This window comes from Lemur catta, chromosome 1 (assembly GCF_020740605.2).
Source record: "Lemur catta isolate mLemCat1 chromosome 1, mLemCat1.pri, whole genome shotgun sequence".
NCBI lineage: Eukaryota > Metazoa > Chordata > Mammalia > Primates > Lemuridae > Lemur > Lemur catta.
The window spans coordinates 59,729,044-59,749,168 of record NC_059128.1 but is presented as its reverse complement, the minus strand read 5'-3'; the positions used below and the strand labels follow the sequence as shown (position 1 = coordinate 59,749,168).

At 33.1% G+C, this 20,125-nt stretch overlaps 1 protein-coding gene across 1 annotated transcript in view; it reads left to right on the top strand.

Annotated features, from left to right (window-relative positions):
- Positions 1–20,125, top strand: part of SCFD1 (sec1 family domain containing 1) — a 101,154-nt gene that overhangs the window by 72,658 nt on the left and 8,371 nt on the right. Inside the window, exons 20-24 of the mRNA XM_045569339.1 lie at positions 5,872–5,925; positions 9,278–9,330; positions 11,761–11,794; positions 12,533–12,598; positions 19,132–19,200. Of these exons, the coding sequence (XP_045425295.1) occupies positions 5,872–5,925; positions 9,278–9,330; positions 11,761–11,794; positions 12,533–12,598; positions 19,132–19,200 (276 nt within the window). The remainder of the gene's footprint in view (positions 1–5,871; positions 5,926–9,277; positions 9,331–11,760; positions 11,795–12,532; positions 12,599–19,131; positions 19,201–20,125) is intronic.

The following is a 20,125-nucleotide window of genomic DNA, read 5'->3' as shown; positions in this document are numbered from 1 at the left end:
GTTTATAATGAGAAGTATTTTAAAGGCCAAATTTTTTAAAAAGACAAAGTTAATCAGTTATTCAGATCTGAATATTGTGTTTACTTACCTGTATTCAGAAAAAAATGAGATCTTTTTCTGAACTCCTTCCACACTTTTTATTATAATATTTACTTGTATTTTATATAGACTTTATTTGTGTTTTACTTTTTCTTGATAAGCTTTTTGAGTGCAAGGAATTTTTTTCCCATTTTTGGATTTTTCGTAGCAGTTCATGTAAAGTAGGATTTTTTTTTTATTTAAAGTAGGTTCTTTATTCAAATTCTTTATTTGAATAAATGATAACATTTTATTATAAAAACCACGTAGTGCTGATAAAGAACAGAGAAAAATCCTAATTTGCTTCATTTAATTAAAAGATTGATTACTTTCCAAACTTTCTCTTCAGATACATTCCCAGATTGCATTATTTCCCAAGTACTTGGGAATACTTTTTAGCCTCATTATCCCTTTCAGGAATTAATGTCAATCCCTCTCATTCTACCCCTCTCCTGGTAAGGAACTACTACCAAATACTTAACCCACTTTTTTACTGGTTCACAGTACTGCCCTGAGTCAGCTCATCTTCACTTTCTTGACTGTAAAAGATGAAAAGACACAATAGGAAGTTTGGGCACATCACACACCAACATGCCACACTTTACAGTTTGGCAGTTTAGCCTAGAACCACTCTTACTTATCAACTGTGGACAAGATGACTTAGTTTTGTGAGACAAAAGGAAGACCAACAATTTCTAAGGTAATGTCTGCCTTTTGCTAGATAGACTGGCTATTACATAACCACATGTAGTTTATTTTTAAGGAAAATTACGTATTTTTCTTAACATGTTACTGTTAGACATAAATCTCAATAGTAAGATTCCCTAAACAAAGTATTCCTTATAACATACAACTTTTAGCATTTAGAAATTACACTGTAATCATTAGAATGATCATATTTTCTTTAACTTATTACCCTAGAGTTGTGTGGTGTACGTCCCCAAATGATACCTGTAAAAGATGTCTAAATTGGTCTACTATTAAGTATTTTATTGTGCTAACACAAAAGTTTATTTAGAGTTCATAAAATACAAAAACGAATTATCCTTTATGACCTCAAATCCTGTAGCTTTTTTCTTAACATGGCAAATAACATACTGCTTTGACATAAGCAACTTCTCACTTACAAAAGTAAAATTTGAAATGATTGATGGTTACCCCATCTGTATAACATTTCTGCCACCACTAGCAGAAGAGCCATGACATTTAAACAAAAAAAATTCAGAATTGGAGGAAATATGTACCTACTGGGGGTGAGGATGGTTTATTTTATATTGTGAAGTAAAAATAAAAGTCATATTAAAAAAAGTTCAATATAATCATTTTTGTTGCTGTTTAAAAACAGAAAAAATAAATGGTACTGAAAGACATACACCAGGCTTTATATGTTAGTTTTTTCTGTGTAGGTATTCATCTCTGGTGACACCAACCACGTGATAAATTCCTAGAATTGAATTCTAGAATCAAAAGACATGGAATTTCTATTAAAAAATAATTGTTCTTAATAAATGTTACAAAATTACCCTCAAGTGAAGACTCTCTTGTTCTAGAAATATTTAAATTCATGGAAATCTATTTTAAAAGTTACATTACCCTAATATTTGAAAATTTAGAGGTACTTCAATGAGAGGTCTCGGGCAGATTGGGAACTAAGAGTTAAGAGATGTCAAAGAAGAGACTGCTAGAGAGACCAATTCTGTCTGTTTCACACTTGGAATATTATGAGTAATTTATGCTTCTTAAATCTTTAAATATTGTTTTAGATTGTTTAACTGAATAAACAATTTAAGCTATAAATAGAATAGATTAAGTGTCCAGTTTTGTAGGTCATTTATAAGAGCTTTTTATATTTTCTGTGCAGCATAAGTTTTATGCCTCACAAGTATCAACTATCACATAAAACCAGTTGAATGATATTCACAGATTTGGAACCTGTTTGAGAATAATTGTACAAGAATGTGATGATGAATAATGTAGCACAAAGTTGCAGAATTTGAAAGTCTTCTGTTTCGCTTTCTTTGGCTTGTTTGCTGAAATAATCCCTCTTTTAAAAACGAATTAACAGCAAATAAATTGCAAGCAGTGGGAATCCATAGATTAAAAAGGACTTAAAAGATACATATATGGCCCTTAAAGGTTATGTTTTGAACAAGAAAACTATAAAAAATAATTTTATGCAACAAGAAATTTTAACACTGGATATTGAACTATGTGGTAATTATTTCACAGTTTATACGTAGATCAAAGCATCACGTTGTACACCCAAAATATATACAGTTTTTATGTCAATCAAACCTCAATATACGTGGGAGGGGAAATAAATTATTGTCAATTATTTTAGTTGGTAATAGTATCATGGATTTTTAAGAGTTTTTATATAATATTTTGGATATATATACTGAAATATTTGTGGCTAAAATGATTTTATATTGGGGACTTGTTTTAAAACAACCTGTAGGGGATTGGGGAGTAAGTGGCAGTATAGACAAAATTTGCTCTGAGTTGGTAATTGTTGAAGCTGGGTGATGAAGGGATGGATGTGTTTTATTGGGTCTATATAATCCTGTTTTCTTGATTTTATTGCCATGAATATGATATGGCTTTGTAAAAAATATCACTTTATATATTTTGTGGTTTCCTCATCTATAAGATAAGGGTGTTGGATTCACTCTGTAGATCCCCTTCTGGTTTATAATTTTAAAATTTTGGAAAGAGACAATCTATCTTACCCTTCTCCTCCTTTCTTCACTTCACTGGCAACTTTCCACCCATTCTAATCATTGATATATCCCTTCCCCCAATGTATTTGCAGTGTCTGCACATTCCCTTTTATTCTTTACTTGGCTGATAATAGCCTTCAAGTAGGTCCACATAATACTTTTTCATTCTCCAGGGTTCTGATAATCAGGACAGCAGCGACTCTTGTCCGAACCCCACTGCCAACCTCAGCATCTATCAGCTCAAGCGCAAGGCTCTAAGAGGAAAGTTAGAAATAGTCACCATAGAGCAGTTGGCAATATAGGTCAACAAATGATTAATTCTCAGAGAACTCAGAGGGCAAAAAAATCTTTCTCTGTTTTGGTCATAGATCTGTATTACATTTCCTAAATTGTTTTTTTGTTTGTTTTGTTTTTGTTTTTTGTTTCTGTGCAAATTTTATTGCAGTTTTTTTAAACAATATGCCATCAGAGATAAAGTTAACATTGTTTTTACCTAAGCTTTTCCATGACTAAAATCATAAAATATGACTACAGTCATAAAACCAGTTAGGATTTTTGGAAAGAGATTTCTCACTATATTTTTTTCCAGGTAAAATTTCAAGTTCATGTATTTGCAATTGGAAGATTTTACTAATAGTAATCTTTAATTTAGGATATTCATGTATATGAGACTCTCTCTCTCAAATTTATATCTGTAATGGCTTTCTACTAATAAAAATGTAGGTGCTAACCTATACAATGTTTTTTATTTTATTTCTAAAGAGCAATATCTAAGAATAAAGAAAAACGTGCTTGGGAATTTTTAAAAAGATGGGTTTAATTTGATTAAATTTCATTTATGCCTCTTTTACTGAGGTATACAAACTTTTTGTGTTTCTAAAGACGAGTCAGGTAACAGACTGTTGAGCAAAAGAAATTGTATGGTTTTATTCTGATGTTTTCTACTTGCTAGCATGTTAGCTGCTAAAATCCAGTCTTTTAATCAATAAAAGTTGATTAACCTTGTATAAATTAAATATAATAATTGATTTTAAGTGATTATCTCCATTCAAGCTTCCATTTAGGCAAAGAATAGAGGCTAGGTAGAGCATTAGTTGGTGACAGATCTCAGGAGTTGTTTCCTGAAGTACTCTAATGCCTTTAAAGACATTATTTTTTTTTTATCATCCTCTCTAGGTGAAGCAAATATTGTATGGTATAGCAGTGATAGGTGATTTTTTTGGTGTTATTTGGTTACAAAGAAATTCTTTTCACAAGCATAATAAAAATAATATGATTTTTATGGTTTATTGTTACATACGATTTTTCTAAATTTTTCTCCATTGCATAGACCTAATAGTGCAATTCAGGGAGCTGAACACAGTGTAGATAGAGAAATGGATATAAAATTTTAGTCATTTTAATAAAATTTTACAAAACTATTTATAATGTTCTTTTGCTCCAGAATTTTTTTATTATTTCTTCATGCTATGTTGCAAAGAACTTCATCATCTTTTGTTGATATTACCTGGAATAAATACATAACTGTAGTTTTTTCCTTTGGATAAAGCATTTTTATAGATTTAAATCTGCACCCAATTTCTCTTTAGAGAAATTTATGGTTTAGACTTACTCTTAAATGAACAAACTCAATTTTATTTGAAACAAAACTTAAAAGGTAAAATTTTGAGCTATTCTTTTTTAAATTCTAAATAGCATTCAGGAAATATATTCAGTCAACTTGAACATTTGGTGCTTGTGTTTATATTTAAGAGTTCCTGGCCAGCACAAATATCAGAGAATAATGAAATAGCATTAATTTTACTTGCCTAAGACCATCTAAAGGGTTTTTACTTACCAATCTAGAGAAAGCGGAATTTTCCTTAGTGCTAGTCTATTTTAGTAACAAAATGTTTTATGACCTAAGAAAATTGAAAATCCTTGTAAAAAGTAATGTGTTATCTACAGTGTTTTGAATAATCAGATTTAATGTTGCTTTTGTTGTATGAAGTCTCTAAAATACAAAAAATACAGCTATTCTTTCCAAAACATCCTGTACAATTCACAAAGGAAATATCAGTTCAAAATGGGCAGAATACCATTCCAGTAGGAATACACTTTGACTCAAGTCACTTAGTAAATTTTCTATACTTCATGTGTTGTTATGTTCAAAATAATGATAAGACTTGTCAGATTGAAATGTAACAACAGTATTTCTTATCCCAAGGCCTGTAAAGCATGTCTGGAGAGATAATCTTCTGCCAATACCTGTGTGGTACATTTCATGTTCAAAGTGGAGTTTGTTCTGTAAGAAGACAATGCAGTACAACATTGAAAATTTGGAATCTATCCCAGGCAAAATAAAATGGTCAATAAAGTTGTGTATGTATCCATATCCCCATTTTTCAAAATACACAAATATCCTTTAATTAAAAATGAATGAACTCTATTAGATCATTTAATCTTATGCATTTACACAAACTTTATTTTTAAAGAAAACTCTTACAGTCCACAGAAAGGAAATGAAAAATACAATGGGATTCTTTTTTTTTTTTTTTTTTTTTTATTTCAGCTCTTCATGGGGGTACAAAAGCTCAGGTTATATACGTTGTCCGTGTCCCGCCCATCCCCCTGAGTCAGAGCCTCAAGCGTGTCCATTCTCCAGACAGTGCACCTGGCACTCACCATGGGATTCTTTTCTGATCAAAACAAAAGCTTGCAATTACTAGTATTAAAAAGCAAACACCCAATAAAGTAAAAAGCCCAAATATACATTTGTACTAAAACCTGAATACACCTACACACATAAAGGAGCTTTTTATTTAGAATTACATTTTTCTGAGAAGGTGGCTCCAGAATTAAGCAGCAGTTTGGCAACTTGACGGGTAGAATTATATTTTTCTATGGAAACTTATAGTGCCAAGGGTATTTACGTCTATGACATGATCTTTACCATTCACAAAATACTTACTCTTGGAATGTGTTTAATTAAAAGGTAAGTATACTTAACTGAAATGATTAAGTGGTTTGGTTAATAGAAGGAACTTTGGTTTGTTATAAGATTTAACAAAATACTCACTAATCTCTTCCACAGAATCTACCTGTTACTCGTATTTTAGACAATCTGATGGAGATGAAGTCAAACCCTGTGAGTAGCATATAACATTGTACTTGTAAATTCTTGAATGTATAAAACTGACTAGTATGAAAGACGATAGGAGCAGATTGAGTTTGTTGTGAGCCTAATCATAGCACAGTACATGAGGGAAAGGAAAGAGTTTGTGTTCTCAAAGAGCCTTTTTTAGCCTTTATCACAGACACTAGGAATTGGTTTTCTCAGCTGCTACAACCATTCTGGCCAGCTTTCATTCAAATTTAATGTAAATTATATTCTATAGATTTTTTTTAATGTAAAATATATCCTAAGGAGCAAGTTTCTGTAAATGAGAAAAGAAGCAGTGAGCATCAGTTGGTGTAATATAAAGAGCACTAGACCAATCTAATTTTATAAAAATTAAATTTTATGAAAATTAAATGAGGAGAGGAATGCATAGTAAAAAGTTTAAGTGCATATGTTCAGATGGCACTAAATTCTTTGGGGCTAAAGTAATAAATTGAGACAAATCATTGGGCGAAGAGACAAATGGATAAATATTATTAGCATTTACTTAAGGAATGTTTCTAAGTTATTTGTTTACAATTCAAGAAAGGAATATAAAAATCATCACAATCTGTTTCATAAAACAGCCCATCCTGTTACTGTGGCAACCAAAAGGTGGTTATTATCACGAGAGTCTAGAATCCAGAAAAGGCAGCATGATCCTACCCACATCAAAACCATGGTTTGATTTGATCTGAATCACTGTAGACTTGCAGTGAGGCTTACTTAGGATTCCAGACCTAAGAAAGAGCATGAGAACAGAGTCTTCAAATTAACGAGACCTTTTTTTGCAGTGGTAAAAACATGATTATAACAACATTAAAGGAAACTAACAAAACAAATTTTAAAATTCACTTGTGAAAACAAAGATATAGTGTAACAAAATACCCCCAAAAGGGCAATTAATATTATGAAAGGAACGGGAGAATTGTTTATAATGATGAGCTAAAAAGGATTGTATTCTTCCATCTGGGAATCAGTACAGATAAAGTGGTTTGCAATGAAGTAATAATAGACTTTGTCACTAAATCCTGGAATATGTGAAGAAGGGGCTGTTCTTGAAAAGCCTAAGAGAGGTATACAATTATGAGTAATTGTCTTAGAGAATACTGCTTCATAATAAGCAGTAAACTTCTGGACAATATTATCCCAAGCAATTATAAAGATTAAAAATAAATGTAAAATTTTAGACTGGTGCCAAATACACAAGGGATTAAGGAAGTTTAGGATATTTTGTTACTGCCCCAATCTTGAAGTTGAGATGAAGAATAATAATGATAGTAGCTAACATTGATTATGTGCCAGGAGCCATTCAAAGTATTTTTGACCCTATTATATTATCTCATTTAATCCTCATTAGAACTTTCCCCAAAAAGTACTATTATTATTTTCATTTTATAGATGAGGAAATGATGGCAAAATGAAGTCAATTACCTTGCCCAAAGACACACAGCTAATAAATGACAGAATTGGGATTCTGACCAAAGGCCAAATTTTCTACCATTATGCCATATTGATTAGGGCATGAACTATATGCCTGTCTTGAAATCACAGAACTGGAGAGTTGAAGGAAACATTGTAAGTCATTTCAACCATGGAGGAGAGGCAACCAAGAGATGTTAAGTGACTTCCAAATCACACTACTTTTAATAGCAGAATTGGAAACAAAAACCCATTACTTCTATTTTCCTGCCTATTGCTGATTCCAACGTGTACATTTCTTCTACATTTCTGTCATATACACATGGATGGCTAAATTGTGGATCTTACACAAATGTTTTGCCAAGTTACGAAGTTCATTTATCAGTTTCATTGACTTGTCATCTGAAGGCACATTACTGCAGACAGATACTTTTTAATTAATTAGAAAAAGTAAATTTTTTTCTGTTTTGAAATCACTTCTTCATCCATCTGCTAGGTGAGCCTGCTGCCTGAATTCTCTTATCCCTCTCCTGTTTCCAGATGGGCAAGTTGATTTAAAGGCACTGAAGAGATTAGCAAAATGCTAAAGAGTTTAGCAAAGTATACTAAATTAGACCTGGCAAGTAATCTTGAGTGTAACTATTTCAAATGCTTTAAAATGATACAACCTAATTCTAGATGCATTCTTACCAGTTACATTTGTTAAGTGGTTTCCTTTGATTTCTTAATTGAATAAATTGAAATTAGGGCAAGATATCAGATAGGTTTCAGCTTGCCTTTTAAGTCTGGCTGGTGGTGGTTTCTTGAAGCAAAGTGTTGAAAGATTCTGATGCTACATCTAGAGTTATAGAGAGGGTTGTGATAGAATAGGAGTGTCCACCACTGTGTACAGGACTAAATAGTAACAACACATGTAGTATTGTCATTGATCAGGTTTTGCTAGGACCATCCACGATCCAGAAAAGAATGAGTTTCTTTGGCTGATTCTGCCATGGAAACAGCGGGAGGCAGAGATTAGGAAGTAATTATATCAACAAGCAGTAGAACAGGACTTTACAAGTCCTTTAATATCCAAGAAGCTAAGTTTCTAACTTAGTGTAGAGGTACACCCACCCCTTATCCACAACCTCTGAAGTCCAAAAAGCTCCGAAAACTAAAAGATTTTGTAAACTCATTTGGTGGCAAAAACCTGACCTGGACTCAAGTTGAAGCTCTTTATAAATTTTATTTATTCTATCTTATGTTAATATATATTTAGCTGCAGAAATACCATAATAACATGTTAGATGATGGGATACTGCCCACATCATATATAGTATATGCACCATATTACCTATCTAAATCTTTTTTAAATTCTAAATTCTGAAATACTTCTAACACCAAAGGTTTCAGATAAAAGAGATGGTGACCCTGTATTAGGTATTCTGTATATTTAATAAAATCACAGGCATATAAAAATAATATAATAAAAGTCTAAAAAAAATACCTAAGTTACTTAGCTATTTTCAGGCCACTAAAACAGGTATATTTTTGAGAAGCAGTATAGCATGGTGGTTAAGAAGCTCTTGGGCATTGAAACTAGACTTCCTGGGCTCAAATCCTGGAGTTCCCATACTTACTATAATAGTTATGTGACATTAGGAAAGCTACATAACCTCTCTGTCCCCTAGCATGGTCATCTGAAAAATGGGAATAATAATAATACCTACCTGATAGACTAATAGGGGGATTAAGTGAATAATTTCATGTAAAGCATTTAGAATAAAGCTTAGCACATAGGAAGCGATCATTAGGTGTTAGGGGTGGTTATACATTCTACAAAATTAATAGATTCATTAAAATAAGATACTCTAATGCAAACTATGACCTTCTAAAGAGAAATTCCATAGTCTTAAGTAAAGTTCTATTTTTCTAATAGGAAACTGATGACTATAGATATTTTGATCCCAAAATGTTGCGGGGCAATGACAGGTAAGGAGCTTTTGTCTTGTTTAATTTGTTGTGGATCTTTCCCTTCAAGAATGGAAATAATTGATTTTTTTATTATAAAGCAGCCCTGCTTATTTTTAAAAATTCAAGCTATATAGAAAACTGGTAAGAAAACAGTATATATAAACTCATTTCCCAGAGATGATCACCAGTAATTTTATTTTAGCATTTTGGTGTTTTTCCTCCCAAGTACTAAGCATGGGTGGGGGAGTGTGGATAATGTGTGTTCTTAAATGAATGACCAAATGAAAAGATAAGAGCTTTATGTTGGGTACCAGTTGTTTTGTTGTTTTTTATTTAACTGGTCCATAAAATTCAAGTCCTGGGAACCACTGCTGTAAATAACACTTGATAGCAATGAAACAATCTATAAATAATTTCTATATTTTATGATAGGCATGCCTATGGTAAGGTATTCTTTATTGTGGATGCTGTTTTTTGAAGATTTAATTAATGGTGATATGAAAAATAACCTACAAGATACAGAGAAAGAATAGGCAGAATCGGGGGGGGCAGATGACTACTTGGAATGATTGTCTCTAGCAGTAAACCGTAGATGAAGGTAGTTTCCTGCTTGTACCTTATATGTAGGATCTTTAGAACTTTGTATTTGCTGTATCCCAAGCTTTCACATCTTTGGAGGTAGTTAGGACAAACAATCTAGTCACTAGATTATTAAATTGTTTGATAACTTTAAGTATTCTCTTTTCTGAACTTACCAGAAATACTACCAAAGTTGCATAAGAACTGCTAATAACTGCTGCAGTTGGCAAGAGAGAACTTGACAAAGACTCAATTATGGAAAGGGGAAATGAGGAGTAACTACTAATGGGTACAGGGCTTCTTTTAGGGTGATAAAAATGTTCTGAAATCAGATGGTGATGATTATACAACTCTGTAAATATACCCAAAGCACTGAATTGTTCACTTTAAAAGAGTGGGTTTGCAACTCTTTTCCTATATTGATCATTCTCCAGCTTACATTTTTTCCTTCCTTGCATTCAGCTAACAAGTAGATGTACAGTTGCCCCTCCGTCCATGGGTTCCATATCCATAGATTGAACCAACCATGGATCGAAAATATTCAGGGGAAAAAGGGACAGTTGTGTCTGTATTAATACATGTACAGAGCTTTTTTCTTGTCTTTATTCCCTAAACAATACTGAATATAAGGTAAACTATCTCGTTTGCTATATTCTTTATATAGCATTTATATTGTTTTAGGTATCATAAATAATCTAGAGATGTCTTGAAGTATTAATATATGGGAAGATGAACATAGGTTGTATGCAAATACTACACCATTTTATATCAGGGACTTGAGCATCCGTGGATTTTGGTATCTGTGAGAAAGGGTCCTGGAACCAGTCCCGTGGATACCAAGAAACAACTGTATTTTGCTTCTTAGAAACTTACTGAGAAACTTTTAATCCTAAATGTACTTTATGCCTGATAATGATGATGAGTATTAGCACTGATAAGACATAAGCTTAGAGTTTCATTTTTAATAGTGCCTTCTCCTGAGCTATCTCATCACCATTAAATTTTGGTTATTAATAACTAGTAATACTGTTCTGTTTATGTCTCCCCTTCCTCATCCCATATCTGTTCTTAGAGGACTTTAAACACTGATGAGGCATTTCAATCAGGTAGACTTTTAGCTCTTTCTATGGAATATTCAGACAGGCCATAGAAATGAGGAAAAGATGATAGAACTGTGTAATCAGCCTCTGAACAGTTAAGGAAAGTTAAAATAGCTCTCTTCTCAGGTGAGATTTTCAAAAATTACTTTTGAGGAAAACCTAAGTAGTCCTGTAAAGTCACACTGTGTCGCACTCAAAACAAATAAATCTGACTCACAAAAGCTTTGAAAAATGCCTTTGATTAAAGATCTCTTGGACACCAAGGAGTATTTTTATAATAAATATAAGAAATAACAAGCTATAGCAAAATACAGACAGATCCCTCTTCCCATTCCCCCTTTCATGAGTATCCTTCCCATGCATGTGTCTATACCATTTTTCCACAAATTTAGGTATCTATAAATTATAATATTGTATGTGGTGAAAATTTATTGCATAAAATATATGCTTTATCAGTTCACCTTTTACACTGACTTCCACTCATCCTCACAAGAGCTGCTGCTCAGTCTTCTAGAATTTTATTTTAAAGTCAATAGGTTGCCGGATTCCCATTTAGACACTGAGATATCTACTTCTTCTAGTTTCTTCCTCTGCATCCCAATTTACTACCCGGCTCTGCAAAACTAAAGGACCCACCCTTCTAAGAGGGTGAAGGAAGTATAATTGTAAATACCTGTCTAATAGCTCATGTATATGTGTTTCCCATACCTATTTTATCCAAAATTAAAGGCATAAGTGAATTTTTCAGTACAATTTTTCTTTATTACAGTTCAGTTCCCAGGAACAAAAATCCATTCCAAGAGGTAAGTTCCATACAAAATTTCTCTGCTCCTAGAAAGGAAAGATGAAAAGGTGACAAAGCAGTCTTGAAGACTATCTTTGTTAGGATTAGTGTATAGTAATCTGCATAAATCTAATTCTGTGCACCCCAAGATTCCTTTAAAAAAATTATTCTCAACTATATTTAATATTTTAAGTTTAAAAATAATTGACACAAATGGTTAACAGAAAAAAATCTTTCATTTTGCAGTAAGAGTTTTATGAGGGTGGAACTTTTTTCTAAAATTGAAATCCAGACATTTGTGAAGATATCGTGACTGTGTTTTCATTTGAAAAACAAAGAAACTTCTCAGAAAAAAACAAATGCAGTAACATATATTGAAAATTATAGAAATGTTAGGTTTTCTAGTTTTCCTGCCTACAGTAAATAACCTCAAACTCAAAAATGTCCTTTGGAAAAAGCCCTTTAGATTTATTTAGTATCATTTAATTGAAGAATGTAGTTGTTTTCCTCTAAATTGTTTCTGAAAAATCTCTACTTTTTACCACTCAGTAGACTTTATAAGTTTATGGACTTCTTAGAAATAAATTTTATAATTAAAGTAGCACAAGGTGTTTAGAATGTGACCTTTGGCTAGCTGGTATTTTTTACCTCAATTGTAGAATAGGTTCCAGACTAAAAACCATGTTGCTTGACAGTTAAAACACTATTTTAACTGTTTCTTTCAACTTACCTATTTTTTTTCTGTTTGCATTCTTAGGCTATTGTTTTTGTGGTAGGGGGAGGCAACTACATTGAATATCAGAATCTTGTCGACTACATAAAGGTACATTTTGGCCTTTTTATTCTATCATTTGCTGTTTCACAGTTCTATGTCTTAAGACACTAGCATTCTCTGGTGGCTGTCCTGATCCTTACATAATTCCTTTTCTAGGAGGGTAGGTTTAAAATCCTGCATATAGAGAAAAATATTCATATATATATTCATTGTTTTCCTATTCCTATCATATTTACTTCTGGCCTAAAATTGTACTTGATCTAGAAAATGATGTATCTTATTGATATAATGTACTTTGCAGCAGTCTATCTTAATATAACTTTAAATGCTTAGAGACCTCAAGCAAACTCTTCTTCCAAAAAAATCTCCGTTGGTGAAATGATTACAAGAGCTCATGTATTTCAATACACGCTTTATTGCCATCCCATTGACTTAAATGAGCAACATACTTTTAACAAACTTGAAATGTCTTCCCGCTCCCCCCCCACCCCCAGCAAACAGGAGCTTTAGAGGTAGCAAATTAGAAGTGGAGTGTTAACTCAAAGCTGATAGAAGCAGGGAGTGACAGCTTGAAGAGCAAAAACAGCATTTAAAATGTAGGGGCAACAGAATTAGCTATTTTTACAATGACATTTTGTAATTTTCATTTATTCATTTAACGTTAAATAATAATCACGTAAGGCTTTAACAAAGGTAGGGGTTATGGTACAGGAGAAAAAAACCACATAAGCAGATGTCACAGAGGTCCAAAACTGACAGTTCCAGCTCCCAAGATCCTATCTGAGTTACGTAAGATGGGCTTCATCTTCAGATCATGAATCACCAAGATACACGTAAGATACCTTGGTTTTAGAGGAGCCCCAGTCATATACACGGAAGGGGTTTTTATACGCCTCTGGTTTCACAGCTGAAATTAGGTTGCATAACCAAGCCAAAAAGCAGAAACCAAGAGAACATGACAGAAACCAGGTGCAAACCATCTCTGTAAATAATGCTGACAAGCTCTAATACACTGGTCTGTCTTGACCCTAGCACAGGACTATATTCATCACTAGTAGTACATTTCATTCAGGTTTGGCCAAGGGTTAGTAACAAGACTAGTTCCAGATGTTCCCAGGGATAAATACAAAGTTGCAATAGACCATACATTCCACACACTGTTACCCTGGGTTAAGCTTTTTAATCACTTGTGATCATCATTCTTTTGGCATCTTTTATAGAACAGAAAAACAAGAAGGATGAACAACACTACACATCATTTGTGTAGTGACTAAAGTATAACTCTAAAGAAACATTGTAATTTACCAGACAGTTGGGTGAAAACTTGTTCTTAATCATGCATAAGCATGACAGCTCTTAATCTCTTTCTACTACAGAAAGTTGAATTTTGTGAAATAGGGTAATGATTATTAACTAAATCTAGTTCTTTCTCTAATCTATCACCTTCCATCAGAAGAACATCTTGTAGAAGTTTTAAATCAACTTCCAGTACATTTGTTCATTTATATCCATATTGTCATAGGATTTGTTCATGTTAATCTTACCAGTGATACCAGTATTGCACCAAATAGCAATTAATGATTGTTATTAAGTAAATTAGATTTACAGGGTTTGTTTTTTTTTTATCTTTCTCAACATAATCAGCTCTTGCTCATATACCAAAATGTTGTAATTGATTAGGGGAAATTATATTCTCTATTTACAAGTCTCCAGTAAATTTATTCTTTGTGCTGACTCTGCCAAGATACTCAGCCATTTTCCTTGGGCTACTTCAGCTTATAATTGAGAAACATACTTAATAATCCTTCTTGAGTCAATGTGCATGCCTCTTCATATCTAACTGCAGAATAAATTCTTCTTAAATCTCCTACATCCCATCCTGGGCACCTTCAAATTCAGCCGGCCTTATGGGCATATATAAATATAGTTAAGAGTAGTATTCTCTTGCCCTCAGCCTCTCAGAAGGTACCAAGATAATGTGAGCTTTCTCTTTTTTGTAATATTTACTCAATGGCTCCCTTTGAGTAAAGACTTCCCTTCTTTTCTATAGTCAGACCTTATAGTCTATACTCAGACCTTAACCCCTGGGTTAAAAGACCATGAGATTCAGCAAGAGGACTTATCCACAGAGCTGAGAGCAATATGAGACTGGCCAGTGCTTTCCCCTTTGTCCATTTCCAGTCACATGAAGTAGGGTTGGGTAAGTGCAAGCTTATAAGACTGTCTTGTCCACTTGTGAGGAAAGATGCAGTAAACCATTAATCCTAGGCTTAGATAGGCACAAAGAAAAACAGCCCATTGCATCATTCCTCAGTTCTGTTTAGAGATATATTATCATGTCATGTTTGTAATTGATCCTTCTTCCAGAACTTGTATGTGCAATCCACATGCCTATACTACTGGATCAGTTATAGAAAAAGAAAAATTTTTACAAATGCAGAAAAAATTTTTGTAAGTGTCTGTGTTTTCATCCCACCTTACCCCTCATTTTTCTTGCACTATTTCAATAATCTATCCAGTATTGACTCCACTTTTAATTCCGTGCATATCATGTTTTAAAATACATTCCATCATGCAAATCACTCTGTCTTTTATTAGAAAGAAATGCACCCAGTTTGGAAAGTAGGTGTTTCAAATATATGTTCCAAGTTTCAGTCAGCCCAGTACTTTATGTTTGGTAAGGTATATAAGTCAGTCTGTTTTATATGATGCTTCCTAGTAGTGCATTGTTGAACTGCACCTGCAGTAAAATGAGTTTCTTTGTCATATAAATATGGAGTCTAAAGTGAAACAATTTTTGCTGTGGCTTCTAATAATGTTTAAGGTGTTTCCTACTGCTATCAGGTGTACAAATCCAAGTGATTATGTATTCTGCCTACAACCTATAACTGTCCACTTGGAACCATAGCTAATGGACAGTGCAATCGTGTGTGTACATGTTTTTGTTTTTTTAGGTATATATCTAGAATTGGAATTGCTAGGTCATATAATAACTAGGTGTAATCATTTGAGTAATTGCAGATAATTTTCCAAAGCAGCTATACCCTTTTACATTCCTACCAGCAGTGTATGAGTGTTCTGATTTCTCAACATCATTGCCAACACTTGTCATCTGACTTCTTGATTCTGGCCATCCTGGTAGGTGTGCAGCTACATTATGGTTTTAATTTGCATTTTCCTGATGACTTATGATGTCAAGAATCTTTTTGTGTGCATATCGGCCATTTCTTTGGAGGCATGCCTATTCGGATCTTTTGTCCATTTTTAATTGGGTTATTTTGCCTTTTCATTTTTTGATGTCTAAGGGTTCTTCATATAATCTAGATACAAGTCCCTAATCAGGTGTATGATTTACAAATAATTTTTCCCATTCTCTGGATTGTTGTTTTTTGGGTTTTTTGTTTTGGGGGTTGTGGTTTTGGTTTTGGTTTTGGGTTTGGTTTGGTTTGGTTTCCTTTCCTTTAAAGTACAAAAGTTTATTTTGGTGCAGTCCAATTTATGTATTTTTTCTTTTGTTGTCATATGTAAGAATCCTTATGTTTTCTTCTAAGAATTTTACAGAATTTGCTCTTACATTAGGTCTTGATCCATTTTGAGTTAATTTTTTATATGGTATGAAATAAGGTCCAACTTCATCCTTTTTCATATGGCTATTCTCTTGTTCCAGCACCATTTGTTGAAAAGGCAATTCTTTCCTCGTTGAATGTTCTTGGCAACCTTGTTGAAAATCAGTTGACCATACGTGTGTATAGGTTTATTTCTGAAGTCTAAATTCTGTGTCATTGATCTATAGGTGTATCTTTGTGCCTGTACTATCCTGTGTTGATTACCATTGCTTGTAGGAAGTTTTGAAATCAAGATGCATGTGAGTCTTCCTGCTTTATTCTTTTTCAAGATTGTTTTTGGCTTTTTTGGGTCCTTTGGAATTCTCTATGAATTTAGAATCGGTTTGTCAGTTTCTACAAAGACATAAATTCCAAATTGGTATTATAGGGTTTGCGTTGAATCTGTTAATGTTTTCTTCTTAACAATGTTGAGTCTTCCAATCCATGAACATGGGATATTTTTCCATCTATCAATTATCTTCAGTTTTTTCAATAATATTTTGTAGTTTTCAGAATACAAGTTTTACACGCCTTTTATTATATTTATTCCTGTGTATTTTTATTCTAATATGAAATTAATTAATTTCATTTTTGATTCTTCATTGCAAGTATATGGAAATCCAACTGATTTTTTTACGTTCATCTTATATCTTTACCCTTGCCTAACTGCCCTGTCTAGAACCACCAATACATTGTTGAATAGAAGCAGCAAGAGCAGACATCGTTGTCTTCTTTCTGATCTTAGAAGCAAAGCATCCAGTCTTCCAGCGTTAAGTATGACATTAGCTATACGTTTTTCAAAGATGCCCTTTAGATCCATTAAATTTTTAGTAGCTACAAAGCCCCCCAGTTTAATTGTCCTGAAAGGTTTTTTAAAATCCTTTTAGTCTTATTCCTTGTTCCAAATAATTCTAATCTTTTTCCTGCCACTCAGCCCTATTCAGAAGGTCTATGACAGCCTCCCTCACATCATTAGAAATTAAATCCATGTCAGTACAACTGTGTAGTATGAAACAAAACATATTGTCCTGGATTTATACTAGTTCATGAAATAATGAGCAAGTGCTATTTTTGTTGAGAAGATAAAGAAAATACTATAGTAATTCTGATTTATTTAGTAATGATGTTAATCTAGCTCGTTATGTAACTGCTGTTTGGTTTCCTTTTTTTCTGTCTGCTATTTAGTATATAACTCTGTGATTGGTAAAATTAATTTGATTGATATCAGTATTACCAAGTGTTTTGATAAAAATCAATCACCAAATGTATTGGGAAATTGGCTTAAAACCACCACAAGATACTCTTTTGATGGTTAGAGAAAGAACTAGATTTAGCTAATACTTAATTTTACATTGAATCAATATATTGGTACATTTCATAAAGTTTAAGTTTTAACCAAGAGTAGAAATAAAAGTTATCAAGCTTATATGTGATTAAGTTTGCACTGGAATAGTTTGTAAGCTACAATATTTCTTTAAAATTACACCTACACCTCATTTTAATGATATAAATTATTAGTATTTTAGTGTTATAAAAGATATATAAAGAGTAATGATGATGAGTGATTTGATTAAGAAAGTTTGACCAGGGGTGGGAGCAGGAGTGTGGACTGTACAAGAACAGAATTAATCTCAGCTAGTCTCTTGCAACCCTGTGCTTATCTCCAGGAATATTAGGAAGCGTGGTGCTGACATTTGGCCAAACCTGAATGAAATGTACTAACTAATGATGAATATAGTCCCGTGCTAGGGTCCATTATAGACTGGGGGCAACTTGCACTAGCTTTCCAGCATCATTTAATAGAAAATTAAAAGAGTGATTTTACAGTTTGCCCTGGTTTCTGTCATGTTCCCTTGGTTTCTGCTGTTGAACCTGGCCATGCATCCTGATTTTGCCTGTGTGACCAGAGAGGTATAAAAGGCCTGTCCTTGAACAATGCTAGAACTCCCCTGAGACTAAAGAATCTGGAATGTATTTTGGTGGTTCACAATGGAAAATGTAATGAATGCATCCTGTGCTACTAAGGTAGGATCCTGGAAGCTGTGCCTAAAAGTTTTGGACCCCTCTAATGTTTCCCTATGCTTTCTTTCTCCATCTATGGTGTAACTTCTACTTTTAATAATGCCTCATGAGTATATCCTGTGTAGCCTCAAGAATCCCAATTATATTGACGCTGTGTAATTGCTGCATATACCATCAAGTGAAGTGTGGCTCTTGTTTTATTTATTCTCAGAGATGGCCAGCTATGACATTTATTTAGCCAACAATGTTTATTCAGCTTATACATTCACAGAGAAATGTCCTTCTCTTACATTACAAAGCCATCATTCTTATGATCTTTGATGAATTATTAAATTACTTTGTTATAGAATAAACTTTACAAAAGAAATCTTATCAATTTACCTTCAAGTTCACAACACATACAGTAAATTCAGCATTTTAAGGACTTACCAAAATTCTCTAGTAGAGAAGTTTTGACTGTTGTGATTGGGTTTCAACATTCTGTCAAAATCAGGAATAAAATTCATAGAGTTACAAAGTAGAATGAGATATATTAACTTGTAAATACTATGTTGCACAATTGAGACGAAAAGAACAATCCATGCTACCTGCACCGTATCCTATTTTCAGCATAACAAAACTCTAATAATATGTTCTTCAAGTAGTTCACATCCTATAAGAGAAGAATGTTGATCTAAGATTTTATAGATAAATGTGGCAGTCCTCAGATTCCTTCTATTTTTAGTGTAATAGGAAATGGCACCAATAGTGTGCCATAATATATATTTTTGGGGAAAAAATATTTCATAAAATTTTAGGATAGATGTGTACACTAACATCCACCAGGACCACCACCCCCTCAAAAAGGCCTGTAAGTGGGGAAAAAGAAAGTCCTAGTAGGTTAATCTCTTTCCTTGGGAATACTGAAAATATTTCTTATTACTTATATCTGAGTTCTGACTCTGATTTTTACAGGGGAAGCAAGGCAAACACATTTTATATGGCTGCAGTGAGCTTTTTAATGCTACACAGTTCATAAAACAGGTAAAGTATACCTTTTTAGTATGTTTCTGTTAAAAAATATCAAAAGCAACTTGGACTATGTTAAGAAAGAGAACCAGCTAAAACCAAAAATCATATAGCTAAAACAACATAAGGTTTTTCCATGGACTACTATGAAGAAAACTCTGATGAGTAACATTATTTCCATTATCGCAACTCTTTTATGCAATGGCAAATCCAGGAAATTCAAAATCGGAGTAGTATACTCAATTAGACAAAATTTATTTTAGTATTTCCTTACATGCTGTCCTCACTGCTGATTTAGCCAAGCATATCACCATATATTGGGCCTAAGAAATTAAGTAGCTTTCTTGGAGGATAGTATGGTCTCTCTCAGTTGATACAATGGAATTATGTTTACCTTGAAAGTTAATGGCAGCAGTAACTGAGGCTTACATATGGTCGATACAATCCTTTTAGTATTGTTCCCACTGATGTTCTCAATAATTATATTGATCTTAGCTTTCTTAAGTTTTAACTAATTGGGATGCTCAGTAGCCTGACCAATAATGTTCACTCACCTTTGCTTTAGCTGCCATAAAAATCATAACCGAACCCTGTGCTCATTGTTAGCAACTGTTCCTAGCATTGATTTTCCCAGCACAACTTCCTTACCCTTATGTGGCTCTTCTATTGTTAAGCTTCAAGTAGTGACCCAATGGTATTATAAGAATTTCAAACATATAGAAAAGTTGAAGAGAATTTGCAGTGAACACCTATACACTCCTTATCAATGTTTTACTGTACTTGCTTTATAATTATTATAAGAAACCTATACATCTCTCAATCTTGTATTGCTACAACTTATTGATTTCAAAGTAAATTGTTGTTACTAGTACACTTCCCCTCCTTAGTACTTCAATACCAGTATCATTACCTTCAATTCATTATTTGCTTAGTTCCCCCT